Source organism: Artemia franciscana, chromosome 9 (assembly GCF_032884065.1).
Source record: "Artemia franciscana chromosome 9, ASM3288406v1, whole genome shotgun sequence".
Taxonomy (NCBI): domain Eukaryota; kingdom Metazoa; phylum Arthropoda; class Branchiopoda; order Anostraca; family Artemiidae; genus Artemia; species Artemia franciscana.
The window spans coordinates 11747908-11764138 of NC_088871.1; the positions used below are offsets into that span (position 1 = coordinate 11747908).

At 35.4% G+C, this 16231-nt stretch overlaps 1 protein-coding gene across 1 annotated transcript in view; it reads left to right on the top strand.

Annotated features, from left to right (window-relative positions):
* The first annotated feature begins 4597 nt into the window (after nucleotides 1-4597).
* The window catches only part of LOC136031003 (RNA polymerase II elongation factor ELL-like), a 99319-nt gene continuing 87685 nt past the window's right edge, over nucleotides 4598-16231 (top strand). Inside the window, exons 1-2 of the mRNA XM_065710165.1 lie at nucleotides 4598-4792; nucleotides 12007-12054. Of these exons, the coding sequence (XP_065566237.1) occupies nucleotides 4664-4792; nucleotides 12007-12054 (177 nt within the window). The 5' untranslated portion in view covers nucleotides 4598-4663. The remainder of the gene's footprint in view (nucleotides 4793-12006; nucleotides 12055-16231) is intronic.

Genomic DNA, 16231 nt, shown 5'->3' on the forward strand with positions numbered 1-16231 from the left:
GTCGTCAATAAGTATAAGTCGTCATTTACCAAACAATAGAAAAAATAATATAGACAAATAATTCAGAGGCAACACCCAACACAAGGGCTCATCAGGAGAATACACTGGCCTATATAGGGTTTCGCCACTTTAAATTCTCTACCCAGCACAGTGTTGTGGCTACCACAGAATATCCATGGCATCCCCGTGTCAGGTATCACCCCCAAAATACATGCCTATGAAAGAAAAAAAAAAACAGCAAATGTAAAACAACCAAGTAAAACCAAAACAAGCTTATCCTGTTAATATATTTTTTTAATGTTGCGGCATTCAAAGTTGCAACTTTATTATAATCAAATCATTTAAATTATTTTGACCCTCAGGGAAGTAAAAATCCCTAAACCAGCGCAGAATGGTGACTAACACATCTTCTCAAGTCTACACAAAGTGCTTAAGCCAGCTTGGAACGTGCGAAACTAGATAAATAATAATATGAAAAAGACCAAGTTACTAAATAGGTATTTTTTCATGTACATATTTAGTTGGATATGGCTGTCTTTGTTCAGAGAAAAACCTTCAAAGAAAGCTCTTTAAAATCACTAAAAATAATTTTCAAGGGAAAGTGAAGAGTGATATTCAAACTAAAAATGAACTAGTTAACTTAAAATACTGTTGTATTATCATAAATGAATATTAGACCTAAAAAATAGTTTTGGAGAACAGCATTTGAGTAGATCGTGTCTGTTCAGCTCTACCAAGTACATACGGCTCTACCAGCTTCAACAGCTCCTCCGGTGGAGTACATTTGCAAATAACTAACATAGAAACCATGTCAAAGTACTCTTGTGATAGTAGAAGGGAATGGTTTTCCTGAGTGATAACAAGATTTTACGTCTTCTGACAACATCCAAATCGCTTTTACTTCAACATCAACATTAATGTAAATTCTTGGAAGGGTGTAGAGAGGGAGGCTTTGAATAGATTGGGGTGGAGGAAGAACATGCGAAGCTTGTATTTTGTTGGTTGGTTTATTGTTTAGTATATTCGTTGGTTAGTATATTCGTTGGTTAGTTGTTGAATAGACAATCATGCATAACTGAAAGCTATAAAAGACTTTTTTGAGACCAAAGGTGGAGTCAGATTTAGCATAGCATCACTAAAGTACAAAATGGATACCTCTCTTATTGAAAGAGCACAAAAACGCACATCAAATCTGGAAAACAGTTTCGAAACCGAGACTTTCGCAAACAAGGAAAGACACAAAACCCAAAAATTATGCACTATCTAAGAAAAATGGTTGAAACAATACCGACATTTGCACCTCCCAGTCCTTTTACTCTGAAAGCCAGTATGAGAACAATAAAGAACTCCAAAGAGCTAACCAGGCAAAGTAAAGTGTCAGGATATATGTCTTAAACGTAGAAGTTGGGAAATTACTTTGTCTTCCAAAACGTAGAGGTGTTAAATAAAGAGTGGAGATAAAGACTAGAAGACTTGTAAGTTTCAATAGTATCGGAATATCAAGGTTGGCTAGGATGCAATTTGGATGTTTTTGTGTGCATATGCGCCACTTGTCATTTCCTTTAATATTCACCTTATTGAAGTAAAATACAGGCAGTTAATAAAGCTTCGTAGTGAAACGATCATCCCATCAACGTTTCAGTTGGCTCACAATTTGTGGCAAACAACTGCTTTCATTAATATGTGGAGCAACAAACAGGATTTTGCAGTTTTAGAATGCCTCAAGTACTACATTGGCTACATTGGCTTTGCTAATATAATAAGTTAAATTTGCAAATACCCATGTTATGTAAACCCAACCCATTGGAAACCTAATTTATCGTCGGTTCCTCAATGTTATTTCACTGGAATTTGGAGTCTTCTAACATAAAGTTTTTGGTTATATCTTAACCTTCTGTACAAAAATAATATTGTGACAAACATCTATTAACTATCGGCTGTTAGCAACTTTATTTCATAGTGTATATCGTAGGTATGGAAGAAAATGTTATGCTGTTATAGTATTTAAAGCACTATTGCAGAGTCGATAACAGTTGTGATATTTAGCTTCCTCTCTATTTTGCACCCAAAAAGGCATTGGAGCTCCATAGATCAAGCCGAATTAATCAATTACAGCTATTCAACCCCACACATATTAAACTAATCAAACCCAAAAAAGTCTAAAACTGGTAAAGGAAAGAAAGTGAAAAAGGAGAGCAATACCTTGGGTATCTTTTCTTGGGAATTATAAGCAAGAAGACTAAATGCGTTGAAAAATTTCCTCTTGACATCTATATATTGTAAATATATGAAGAAAAGAAATGAAAAAAGAGAGGAAAGGAAAGAAAAAGAGAGGAAAGGAAATAAAGGAAAAAAAAAGCGAATAATGCCTTCAGTATTTTTTCTTGGGAATTAAAAGCAAGAAGACTAAATGCTTTGAAAAGATTCCTCTTGACATCTATAGAAATTGTAAATTTATGAAGAAAAGAAAGGAAAAAAGAGAGGAAAGGAAAAGAGAGGAAAGGAAAGAAAGGAAAAAAAGAGAGCAACACCTTCAGTATCTTTTCTTGGGAGTTAAAAGCACGAAGACTACACATCTATTGAAGTTGGAAATATGTGAAGAAACGAAATATATTTAACATACTGACACTATATTTTAGCCCTGAGGTCACTAAAAAAGTCCAAGTTTCAAATATAAGATGGGTAAATATAATTTTATAATCAATTAGCAAATCAATTGCTCATGAATTTACGATCTTCTTTTGTCAACTGGGGCTGAATAATCCAGCCGCGTTAATTTAACTTGAATCTTTTTTTGAAAACCACATCTTGTCCGCTTTGAAATTGTTCTTGCTTTATCATCTCCTTCTTAAAGATTCTAGTGCACCCAAAATGAGTGCTGAATCCGAATATTGAACTTAATAATCCAGTGTATAGAGTCAAAAGAGTTCACGCAGAATACCCAAAACTGTGGTGTGGTATCCAAGTTTCGAACAAAAATTGATATATGTAGTTGTGTAATTGACGTTCTCTATTATTGGTGTGGAGCTGACGTTAAAGGGAATGAATCACTCATGCACATGTGATCTTGTCAACTTGGACTGTATAATCGAGCCACTATAGTATAGCTACGACTCAATAGTTTTGAAGACTAAGTCTTTTCAGCTTTTAAATTGTCCCTAGCTTTGTCACATTCTTTTTAAGTGGAATACGCAGTTTCATTTAAATTTGCTTTCAAAGAGATAAATGATGAATAACTATCTTGTGATGATATTAATTTAAAACTAGAAAAAATTAGATTTTCCATAAGAGTCTTTTAGATTTCTTCAAATCTCACAGGCCATCACCTTCCACAAAAAGCTTGCCTGACCACCCCCTCATGATATGCTGAACTCCAAGTATTTAACTTAATAATCCACTTTCTGGTATTGCAAGAACTTAAGCAAAATACAATATATACAAAATCTTGTGTTGCGGAGCTTATAAAAGCATCAGGTTGACAGACAAAATTATAATATAAAAGAACTTTACTTCAGCTCGTATTAAAAGCCACTTAAAGTAAGCGACGAAGTGCTAATGTGAAACTGGCATATTTCGTTATAGCAAGACCGAAAAATAAGAAGAGGGTTCGATAGTTGCAACTGGAAAGACCGTAGCCCCTAGCAAAAAAAAAAATGGTAAGAAAGTTTTATTTGTTAAAATCAGCTCATTTATAATTTGTAACTTAACTCTTTACATCTCTCTTTGGAGACTATGCCACCAACTTTAGTATTTCCAAAACCCTTCTAAAATGGCCCACTTACTCTAGTGCCCTACAAGTGAATTTGGTGATTTGCTTCCATTTTTCTCAATTTGATAATGATTGTACAGAGGTTAATACACAATAGAGGTTAACTAACTGAGTTCAAGAAAAATCATTAGAAAGTTAATATTTAGTCATCCCAGGAATTAATCCGCTGTTACCTGGAACAAAATAAAAAAAAATTTATTCAGTATTATTAACTTTTTGTCGAAGCTGGAATGTACTTTATAACGCTCTACAGCAAGGCAGAAATATAAAGAGAGCGCTAAATATTTGAAGTCTTAAAGCCCTAACCCCCAATAAAAAAGGTGATAAGAAGGTTAGTTGTTAGAAATACTTCTTCTAAAAACCTACCCAGCAGTTTTGGACAATTTGTAATTTGGCTGTTTAAATCTCTTTTTAAAGTCACTTAAAACGAGCTCCTGAGAGGCTAAATGGTTACAAATGGCTAATGGCTAAATAATTGCAGCCAAAAAGCCTGTAACTCCTAGCAAAAAGAAGATACTCCTAATGCTGCAACTACTAACAATACCAGCACCAAGCCGCTTGACGCCAACACAACTGCAACGTTCCTCTTCCATCCCAATCTGTTCGAAGCCTCCCTCTTTACACCTTCCCAAGAAGTACTCATTTCCTTAGTTGATTAGAAGGTTAGGAAAGGTAGATATGTTTTAATTCTAAAAAATAGTTCCTCCAAAAAATACCAGACGGTACTTAATAATTTGCAATTAGGCTGTTTGAATTTCTTTTTAGAGCCATCTAAACGGAGCTGTTGAGAAAGCCCAAGATTTTTTAGTTCAATAAGAACCCGCTAGAGCTCAAAACCAAGTTGGCGGTTAGCAGTTAGTGATAGTGAAACGCTGCCGAAAATGAGAGTGTGAAATGGCTGTGCTATCTGAAGGCGGAAAATATTTATTATCGTCTGAACCAAATAATGAGGATAAATCTGTGCTTTTTGTTAAACTTACGGATTCAGCTTTGAAGGCAATAGAAGATTTTATTAAAATCCAGGTGAGCAGAGCTTTTTAGTAGATATAATAGTGGTTAAATTTCAGTTCTCTTAAAATACACCAACTTTCTCTTTAAGTTTGTTGAGTTTTTCTTATTTCAAAAATCAACTGAAAAACTGAGGCAAGTACACTTGCAAATAGATGACAAAACTTGATTTTGGAGGGGTTCTCCTTCACTCATTAAGAGATAGACTCCTGGCTTTTCAGGAATAGGCTGTAACCCTAAGATACGCCTACAAATAAAAGTTTGCAGATTTAATTGGTCTGCAACACATTTTAAAATAATTTCTAATCAACAAGTTGGTAAAATTCTACTTTATCTACTTTTGGCTATCTTGGAAAGGGATAGGTTAGGAAAATGAAACTTTTAGGGATGGTTCTACTGGCTAAAATATGTCCAGGAAAGGTATTTTGAAGTACCTTCCTCCACTTCTTTCTATTGCAGATTTAGATTTAAATACTTTTTGACCTAAATTAAGCTAACCTTATTATAAATAATTTTGGCACTGAGAAAATGTAGTAGGCTATTATTATATCAAAAACAACTGAGAGAACAACATTGAGAAAACATAGTATTATTTTGTCAGAAAACAAGTGATAACTCATATTTTGATTGAAAATTTCTCATTCTTAGCTCCTCAAAAAGTGCTTAAACATGAATTTTGTAATAGTTCACTTTATTAATAAGTCAATAATATAGATAGTCATATATTTACACTATATGATACCTATTGAAATTTGACAAAACATCATTTTACCTTTATTTTCAGTTACCAGTTTCTTTTTCTCCAGCTCTAGGTCTGAAAATGCAATTCCTGTTATTTGAGCAGAATTTGAAGCTGTATCAATGTTTTATTTTCAAAATGTAGGAAATGTATTTGTATTGCCCATCTTCAAAACCTTATAAATTGGGATTGAGCAAAGCTGTGCAGCTGAAAACAATTTTGTTGTACTTTATTTAAGCAGAAGATCTATTTTGCAAGGTATCACTTTTAACACAAGGATTTTAAAGGTTGTCAAAGGTCAGGACCCTCTAGAGGGAGAAGAAGTAGGCTAGAGGTAGGTACTTCAAAATGCTTTCCTGGGACATACTTTAGCCTGTAGATCCATCCTTGAAGGTTCCATTTTCATAACCTTATTGCTGGCCATCTCCTATTAACTCTTTTAGGGGCTCAAGGTACCCTAGAAAATGTCTATATTACTACAATTGTAGTCTTTTCACAAATTGTCTTATTGATATTGGAATTCTCTGTGGCTATTATTCAATCTTATGTTTATGGATTCTGGATTTCTTGAGGAATTGTGTTCAGTATGTAAGACTGTTTGATGGAGGTGGCAATCCTATTCTCTCCTCCTCTCAGAATGTTATCAATGGGGTTCCACAGGGTAGTGTTCTTGGCCCCACCATGTTCAATATTTTCATGAATGATGCTCCTCTAGTGCTTAAAAGCAGGATGATGCTATATGCTGGTGATTCCAAGATAATTGGTCCAGCTAGCACTCTTGAGGATACTTCCCAACTTCATTAAGACCTTGATCTCCTTAGTGTGTGGGCGAAATTTTGGCTACTCACTTTCAATGTGTCAAAATGTCATGTTTTACACTTTGGGCACAAGAAAATCAATACAACTTACTCTCTTTACAGTCAGTTCCTTTCTCCAGTGTTGGAAGAATGTGACCTAGGAGTAATTGTTGACAATCATCTTAAATTCAGCACTCATGCAAAGAAGGCAGCAGCATCAGCTAGCTCATAACTAGGGCTCATAAAAAGAACAATTTCCTCCAGTTCTCCTAAAATTCTGAGCCTTTTGCATAAAGGACTTGTTCAGCCAAGGCTTGAGACAGGCATGGTCCTTGCATCCCCCTTTTACAAAAAAGATGTTAAAATTCTTGAAGATGTCCAGAGAAGAGCCACTAAGGTGGTGAGTGGACTGCATGAGCTCCCTTACCCTACAAGGCTATGCAAGCTGAAACTCCCAACTCTGGTTTAAAGAAGAAGACAGGGTGATGCCATTATGGTTCATAAACTTATTAATTCAAAGGCATTTCCTGATCTTCTTCCTTTGGCATCTCAGGACTCTTGTACAAGGGAACATAACTTGTAGTTATCCAGGCACTTCTCCTCAAAGTGGCAATGCACCCATTTTCTGACCAACAATATTCCCAACCTCTGAAACAAATTACTGCCAGATACCATTGCTGCCCAAACCACAGACAGCTTTAAGAACTGTCTTGACAATGAATGGTCAACAAAAGCATAGAAGTATAACTGGGAAGCACTCAAATCAGCAACATCAAACCACTAGTCAAGTGTATGTATTGAACTATGTGTCAGAGAGATCAGTTCTTCTAACAGTCACCAGCCTTTGGACTGTCAGAATATGCTGTCTCTGCAACTTGTCTTGACACTGTCAAATCAAGAGCGGATACTGAATGGAGTGATGTTGAGTGGAAATATGATTGGAAAGCCCATGAGTCTTCAACTTCTCTTCAAGTTTTCACAGCACCTACAAGAAGCAAATCCTTAGATTGTTCCAAGCTGCAATTTAAGGAAGTTTAAGGCAAAGACAAAAATCCCCATATTCAGTTTGAAAATACCTTTTGTATCTTTATTTAAGAAATTTAATAATTGGCTTAAGATTTGACCCCTTTCCCCGCCCCCCCAAAAAATCCAGATTATAAAACATAAAAATGTGGATAAACAAAGTTAAAATGCTTTTCATACCCTCCCCCTGAATAAAAATCCTGGATACACCCTTGCCCCCAACCTACAATTTTATGCTATTGGCACCCCGATGGCCTCAAATAGTTGATGTAGAAAAATGTAACAAAAACTTGCCTTTAATTTGATCAATATTTGCCAAAAAAGTTTTTCAGGGCATCAATTCACAAATAAATATTTATTTTTTAAATATGATAGGGGGGAACAATATTTTCTAGTTTTTTAATCCCAAAAAGGGTATTTTCAGTGAACCTCTAGAAGATATTTTTCTAAATCCAAGGAGGGGGCATTTGATGTCTGAGTAGTTTGACTTACAATCTATCAAAATTAAGGAAATTTGGAATTTTCATATAGATAATATTGCCGACTAATTTTTAATTGTGCCATAGTAGATGTTCTCATTGCACTACCTCCAAACAATTACTGAGAGACTCCCCAAAACAGACGCTTGGTCTTCAAATGCCTGCTTACAGGTTCCTCCTTATTCTCAGGACACTGACTTTTCATGCACTTTGAAAATCTTTCTGCTATGGAAATATAATTTTAGAACTGTATCTAAATCCTCCAATAAGAGCTGGTGAGTCATATCCAACCTCATACTTCCTCCAACACTCCATATAACTCCCTTTTTTATGGAAATTAACTGTTACTTTGGATAAGAAATTCAAACTTTGGTTAGAAGAAGGATAAAATTATTGGAACTTCCTTGCCAAGGTCTACTGTCCAAGAAACTACAACCTAGCCAAAGTTAAAAATATTATTTTCTAATCAAAGTTAAGCTAATTACTTCAAAGACTCTTCATCAAGTCTTTGTAGGTAGGGCTGGAGTCCATTCTTTAAAGCTGCATTCATCTAGCTCAACAACTGTCTTACAAACTCATTTTACCCAAGTTTATGACATGAAGTTTTTTTTTTTTTTTTTTTTATTAGCTTCCTGCCTTCAATTGCTCTCTATTTATAATGCTCAAGATTTTGTGAATATATGTTCTAATTTGGCCTTTACCTCTTTTCCTAATAAGCCTGGTCATAAGCACCATCCCAGATAATGATTTAACTATAATTTAAGGTCAGGAGCTTTCTGCTGTCCAGGGAATCTGTTAAACTGGGAGTATTTTATGCACTCGAATTTTATTAGTTGTTTTACAACATCAATCAAACTTTAGGAAACGTGTCTGCAGGCCATGTCGCAATCTAGTTGAAATTACTAGACAACAGTTTTTTTTGGCCTCCTGCTCAGGAAAAATTTGGTTGTTTGCGCCAAAATTTTAAATAAGCTAAGAACTTTGCTTATTTTCAAAGCACCTCACTAGAAAAAAATACACTGTTTGTCCCCAGGTATGCCTTAGCTTCAGTCCTGCGTTTTCAAGACTTACCTGTATTTCTTGTACAGTTTACCAGTCTGTTGGAGCTTCTTCCCCCTCCGAGTGCCTGCAAATCTAAAGATCCTAATACATAGGGTAAATAGACCCAAAGGGCTTTTTGAAAAGCCTCCTATATTCTTTCAAACAAGACTCTTCCTCCATAACGGCACGGACACAGGATGAGAGAGCTTGTTTCTTGGATTGAATGCAATCTCAGGGCCGTAAAGACCTGGCCACCTGTGCCAGAGAGTTTTTTGTCAATTTTTTTTATAATATGCGTAGGGATTCTGGTTCAGTTTTCTTTTATATTTAGATATTATGATTTTTCTGATATTTTTTTGTCAATTTGCCTGTTTTTAGTGGTTTGACAAACTTTCCCCCCTCCGCCTCTGTGTAATTACTGGACTAAGAAGAATCTTAATAACCTAATACATATTGCACTTAATTTACTTCTGTACGAGAGATTTTAGGGGATTCTTATTTATCCTCAAAGGAGCACCTAAGGAAAACTATGGCCTAAATGTATGCTCGTCATGTTTTGAACCCCCCTCTCTTTTGAGAACTGAGTGCAGTCTTTAGATGCTAAGATATGTACACTGTTGCTAAGTATGTACAGTTGCTAAGATAGACTAAGATAGTTGCTAAGATAAGATTGAGAACTGAGTGCAGTCTTTAGATGCTAAGATATGTACACTGTTGCTGAGTATGTACAGTTGCTAAGATAGACTAAGATAGTTGTAAGATAAGATTGAGAACTGAGTGCAGTCTTTAGATGCTAAGATATGTACACTGTTGCTGAGTATGTACAGTTGCTAAGATAGACTAAGATAGTTGCTAAGATAAGATTGAGAACTGAGTGCAGTCTTTAGATGCTAAGATATGTACACTGTTGCTAAGTATGTACAGTTGCTAAGATAGACTAAGATAGTTGCTAAGATAAGATTGAGAACTGAGTGCAGTCTTTAGATGCTAAGATATGTACACTGTTGCTGAGTATGTACAGTTGCTAAGATAGACTAAGATAGTTGCTAAGATAAGATTGAGAACTGAGTGCAGTCTTTAGATGCTAAGATATGTACACTGTTGCTAAGTATGTACAGTTGCTAAGATAGACTAAGATAGTTGCTAAGATAAGATTGAGAACTGAGTGCAGTCTTTAGATGCTAAGATATGTACACTGTTGCTGAGTATGTACAGTTGCTAAGATAGACTAAGATAGTTGCTAAGATAAGATTGAGAACTGAGTGCAGTCTTTAGATGCTAAGATATGTACACTGTTGCTAAGATATGTACAGTTGCTAAGATAGACTAAGATGGTTGCTAAGATAAGATTGAGAACTGAGTGCAGTCTTTAGATGCTAAGATATGTACACTGTTGCTAAGTATGTACAGTTGCTAAGATAGACTAAGATAGTTGCTAAGATAAGATTGAGAACTGAGTGCAGTCTTTAGATGCTAAGATATGTACACTGTTGCTGAGTATGTACAGTTGCTAAGATAGACTAAGATAGTTGCTAAGATAAGATTGAGAACTGAGTGCAGTCTTTAGATGCTAAGATATGTACACTGTTGCTGAGTATGTACAGTTGCTAAGATAGACTAAGATAGTTGCTAAGATAAGATTGAGAACTGAGTGCAGTCTTTAGATGCTAAGATATGTACAGTTGCTAAGATAGACTAAGATGGTTGCTAAGATAAGATTGAGAACTGAGTGCAGTCTTTAGATGCTAAGATATGTACACTGTTGCTAAGATAGACTAAGATGGTTGCTAAGATAAGATTGAGAACTGAGTGCAGTCTTTAGATGCTAAGATATGTACACTGTTGCTAAGATATGTTGCAGAGTGTACTTGTCTGCTTTGCCAGGTTCTTGTGTTTTTTCTCTGTTGTAAATGTAGCCCAACTAATTTTTTTTTCAAACCCATATTTCTCCAATGTTATTAGCCAATTGGCTTGTTAAACTGTTAAGACCTTGCTTCTCTTATCTAAGACCTTACTCGTCCGATCATTGCTGGACTCGGGTATGAATGCCAAAAATCGTCTCTAATCTCAATCACTTACATGATAAATTATGCTTATTTTTTCACCAATAAAAGGAGATATTGATGAGGACTTTCATTGCCTTAATTTAGGCTACACTTTAGATCAAAATTAAGGTCCATACTGGATTTATTTACCCTGTGTCCATGCTGCCGAAATCCCGTCACTGTGTTAGGGCCCGGGAAAACGCTGTAAGAGAGGTCTGCTGTGGAGATGTTATTTAGGCCCAATCACTAACAGTGATCTTGAGGTAGGTATGGCCCATGAAGATCGTTCTCCTATGATTCAAATCTAACAATGTTGCACAACTTTGAAGAGTATGTTGCTGATGATGTGTTAAATATTATCATTATTTTGCGTTCTTGTTGGATCAGAAGATAAATATTTTTAATGATATCTCAGAGGTACATCAAGTTCCGAAAAATGTAGTGTTAGAGCGAACTACCTAGACTGTCGATGGGCATTTGAGGACTGAGTTTGACCGTAATGCATTATTTAATGCATAAACTAATTTATTTCAATTCATAAACCTAAACTTTTTTTGTAAATAAAATTGCTTTCTTGTCGGATCAGAAGATAAATATTTTTAATGATATCTCAGAGGTACATCAAGTTCCGAAAAATGTAGTGTTAGAGCGAACTACCTAGACTGTCGATGGGCATTTGAGGACTGAGTTTGACCGTAATGCATTATTTAATGCATAAACTAATTTATTTCATTTCATAAACCTAAACTTTTTTTTGTATCTTGTTTTTTTTTTTTGGGGGGGGGGGGTCGAACCCCCTACCTCCTGGATACGACCTTGTTTAATTAAAAAGCATGTTGTATAGCACAAATCAGGCAAGTACTAATTGAAGAATTGAGTGAACTTTTACCAACAGTTTTGTGAATACATTTAATATTCAATTCAGGTTTTTCAGTGATAAAGGGAAAATAATCAAAAACTGAGCCTATAATTCCCCAATCTCTTAATATTTCTTTAATATTTATATTTACAAGGTTGTATACATAGTATGTGCTATTCTCTCTTTACCATTGCAGTTTGAATATGGTTATGATTTGTTTTAGTCATAGAATATTATTTTTTTCAGAAAAAATGTGTTGAGGCACCCTCTATCAGATTCACAGGAAACGATGGGGTAAGTCGATTCAGTTTTCTCCTACTGATGTAACTCTTTCTAAGTTTATATATCGTCTGGAATTACATATATAGGTTTCAGGGGGAAGGGGTCTTTCTGTCCTCCTGGAAAATGGTGATTTTTCAAAAAATTTCCATATTTTTGCCAATTTTTAGGTTTTTTTATCTCTCCTTCAGTACCCCTGAAATCTCAGCCCCCCACCTTGAAAAAAATGCTGCATACTTGTTTGGGATGAGCCTTGAAACCCAGATGTCTTTTTTGTTTCAATCTCCTTGTATGTACGTTATATAGACTGAGCAATTGAAATACAAATGCCTTGGAATAATTTCTTAACCGGGAATTTCTACAATCCCACGAGATTTGAGTTACGAAGGATCCCCTCTATTTCTATTTGGAATAATGAAACAACTTGACATTTATGTGTTGTCTGGAAAGGCTTAAAAACCTGGAGCTTTGGTACAGAGGTGTTAATGTTGATTTTGTTTTTCTTTTGAAAGGGAAGAACTCTCCGCGAGATTAATCCAAAATTTAGTCTTTTCTTGTATAAAATATATTTCCAGGTATAGGCTGTGGTGGTGTTTCTGGGGAATGGTTAATTACTTGAACTTCTTTGTGAAAAATTGAATGGTCTGGTAGTTTAATGAAGAAGAGGAATTTGCAAAAGCACTGTTTTCAGATGTAATTCGTCTGTAACTGTGGTAGTTAAAACACCAGTGACATCAAAATAAAAATATTGTTTTGTCCCCTGGATTAATCTTAGGCCTTCTCTTACGTGGAAATTGGAATTTTCTAAAATTTCTCTTGGTTTGTTTTAAGATTAAAAATTTTTTATGCCAGTGTTGTCTTATAAATTGCGTTTTGCCAGTGTTTTTGCCAGTGTTGCCATATAAAATAAGTAAAAACAAACAAACTAATTTGTAGAAATTGACAACGTTTTGAAAGATAAAACGATAACAGTATGTTGATTCCAAAAGAATACTAAAACATCAAAAGAAAGTTATATCTTCTTCAGCTGCTTGGTGCAATATGCTTTTAGTTTTTTTTCATGTTTTTTTTATATATATTTTGGGCCTACTACGACTAGTAACTGCTTATGGGGTCTTTCTTATTAAAATTTGAACTCCCGATGTTTTCTTCTTATTTTTTTCAGATTCATATAGTTGTCCAAGATTCCACAACGAATTCAAACGATTATATTTCATTTTCATAGTCCTTGGTATTTTAAATCATGAAAACTCACAAACTGGTGAATTAATAATGGGTTTCTTCTGAATATTTGCATAGATCAGTGAGATTTTATAGGAAATATAATTTATTAAGGATTCAATGGATCATTCAAATACAGAATGAACAGCCTTGGGTATTCTCCACAGCAATTTGTTTTGAAAGAAAATTTTGCTATGTCACAAGTCCTATATTTGGAACTGTTGGGAACCTAACGGTTACTTAATTCTGTACAGTTAAACTCTAGAATCTACATATAATGTTTAAACTCTCGCAGTTGCCCCAAAAAATAAAAAGGAGGTATGGGTAGGCAACTATTGTTTCTGTGAAGGGAGTCCTCCCTATCCCTCCTTTTTGTCTAGATATTCAGATGATTATCATGTAGGGATTTAGGTAGATGTCTTTCATGAAGCCAAACTTCTCAAGCACCAGACCTAGTGAAATACCCAGCAGATTACTACTTTCCCTGTTCTTTCTCATTGTAAAATCCATGTCATGTCGAGAAAAGTAGATTGAATACTAAACATCTTAACAGGTTTCCCCGTATGTATAAACCTGTTGTGTAATTTCTGTCCAAAATTAGAACGCACCAAAAAGGGGGCATTGATGTTCAGAGCTAGGCATGTATAGGACCTCCGTTCCTCTTGAAATAAAGAGGTGTCATAATTTTACCTCCATAAAAGTAACAAAAGTATCCATTTTTTGGCGTTTTGTAAAGTTTTCTTGTAACCCCTCCCCCGAACAAATATCCTCAATACGGTCTTGGAAGCCGTATTTGGATTTTCTTGCATATTTAAGACACATTTTTGCAAAATCTTCCAGACCATGTAACTCAGGCTTTAGCAAAGGCATGAGACTCAAAGCAGTTCCTTTTGACCTAATTTGTGCTTTAGGTATATCTAAAAAAAATGTCTCTCTTTTAAAACGGAATGAGCCAAGATTGGTGTCATTTGAAGGGGGAAGGGACGGAGATGGATAATTCAAAAGACCTTCCCGGGATGTAATTTAGGCTCTGGATACTTTCTTGAAAGTTTCATTCTCTAACTCGACTACTACTCAAAAGCCCATATTCTAGAATTGTACCCGATTTCCTAAGGTAATATGTCCATTTCTATTTAACTATCCTATAAATGATATAATATAAAATACTACAGGATTCGCAGGGTTGAAAGGTCGCATTTTCACCGTTATTGTTTATTTGTTGGCCTTGCCAGAAACCTCTGTAAAACGAAGCCAAGAAGATTTATCATCAATTTGAATATATTGAATTTCATCTGTTTGAAGTAAAAAAAAATCCAAGGACTGAAGTAACTGTTGATAATGCCTGTAGGTATTGGTCTCTAAAACAGGCTGACTTATTAATTCGCCTATCACTTTTGACGACTAGTATAAATGAAGAGTAGGTGTAATTCTGAAATACTTACGTTGTGTTTTTAGTTATTCATTTCACATGTGTAAACCAAGGCCGTATCCAGGGGGAGGGTTAGGGGTTTTGAATCCCCCCTCCTAAAATGTTTGTCCGGCTCGTAAAAACATAACAAAAATGTATGTAAACAAATTTATGGTGCGTTCTTTGTACCCCAACCCCCAAATTGAATTATGGATACGTCTCTGGTGTCAATACATGGAAATCTTTTGAGAAGGGGCAGCTGATTGAAGGGCGGCTGCTGCTCAAATAGTTATGTTTAAAATTCGACCTTTTTCGGGGAGGGGGAATAATGAAACAATTATGTCTTGAATACGAAGTGGCAGGAAATATTGAAAAAAAAAATTAGGGTTTACGTGGCTCGTCTACTGAGTCCCCCTCGCCTACTTACGTGTCCGCATAAGATTTTTCTAGCGCCTTCATTCCGTGTTTTTTTTCTTTTTTCACTCTTTTTTTTTAGAATAAATTTGTCAATTTGGTCAATTATTGGCACCCTTGTCACATTGGCTCCCCCAAGATTTTGTTCTAGATCTGCCTTTGTCTATAGTTCTAATACAGTGGTGGACCCCCTAGGAGCCGTTTCCTGGGGGTACCACTGAAAAATGAAAGTTTTAATTATTTTTACATAAAGATAAGTCCAATTTTTGTTCTTGTATAGTTAGGTTTCTTGTCTCACTTTTTTTTTTATGCAGTTTCTCAGGACAGACTAATTATTGAGGAATCAAAAGGCGATTTTTTACACTTTAATTGGTTTTGTACAGTGTACAGGGCATATGTGTTTATGTACTTGTGTATATTTTAGGACACAGCCGCTACCCCTTCCCCTTCTCTGTCGTGTTGAGCATCTTCACCATCATTAAGTCCTTTGCGACAGGATGGTCCCAAGTCCTGTGGTGCCCCATCTTCTTGAATAGGCCTACTTTTAAAGGTCCCCAAGAGACATTTAAACCGGCTTAACCCTCACTGAGGGCCAGGGGAACGAATTCATGTTCACGAATGGAAATTAAGGCTGAAATATCTTTTCCTGTAATCGTCATAAAACATTTCTAGTAATGAAGCCCTTAGACTTATCTTTGCATCTTAAGGGATATTCTACCTAGATCTCTATGCATTTAAACTTTCATATATAGAGGGAGGCTCCTCCGCCCCTCCCTCAAGGATTGGAGTTGTTTGAGTCTATGATTGGTATTTTAAGAACTGTTTTGCCTTTACTACTGCTTTAGAAGAGGTCATCAACTATATTGCTTGGTTTTCGCCATTTTGAGCATAGGTCTTGCCAAAGAAAAACGTGGCTTGGATCTTTGGCCAGGAAGAGATTGTAATTGGATATTTCTAACGCCACTGACAGCACAACGTCGGACGATTTTATTAAAATGGAAGAAAATATCAGAGAAAGGCAGTCATATAAAGCATATAAGATTAGAGCCGAAGATCCGACGTTTTTCGATAACTAATAATTCATCAATTTTTTTCAAGAATTGTTCTTATTGATAATCCAGTTTGAACAGAATAGGCCAAGGTTAGCTT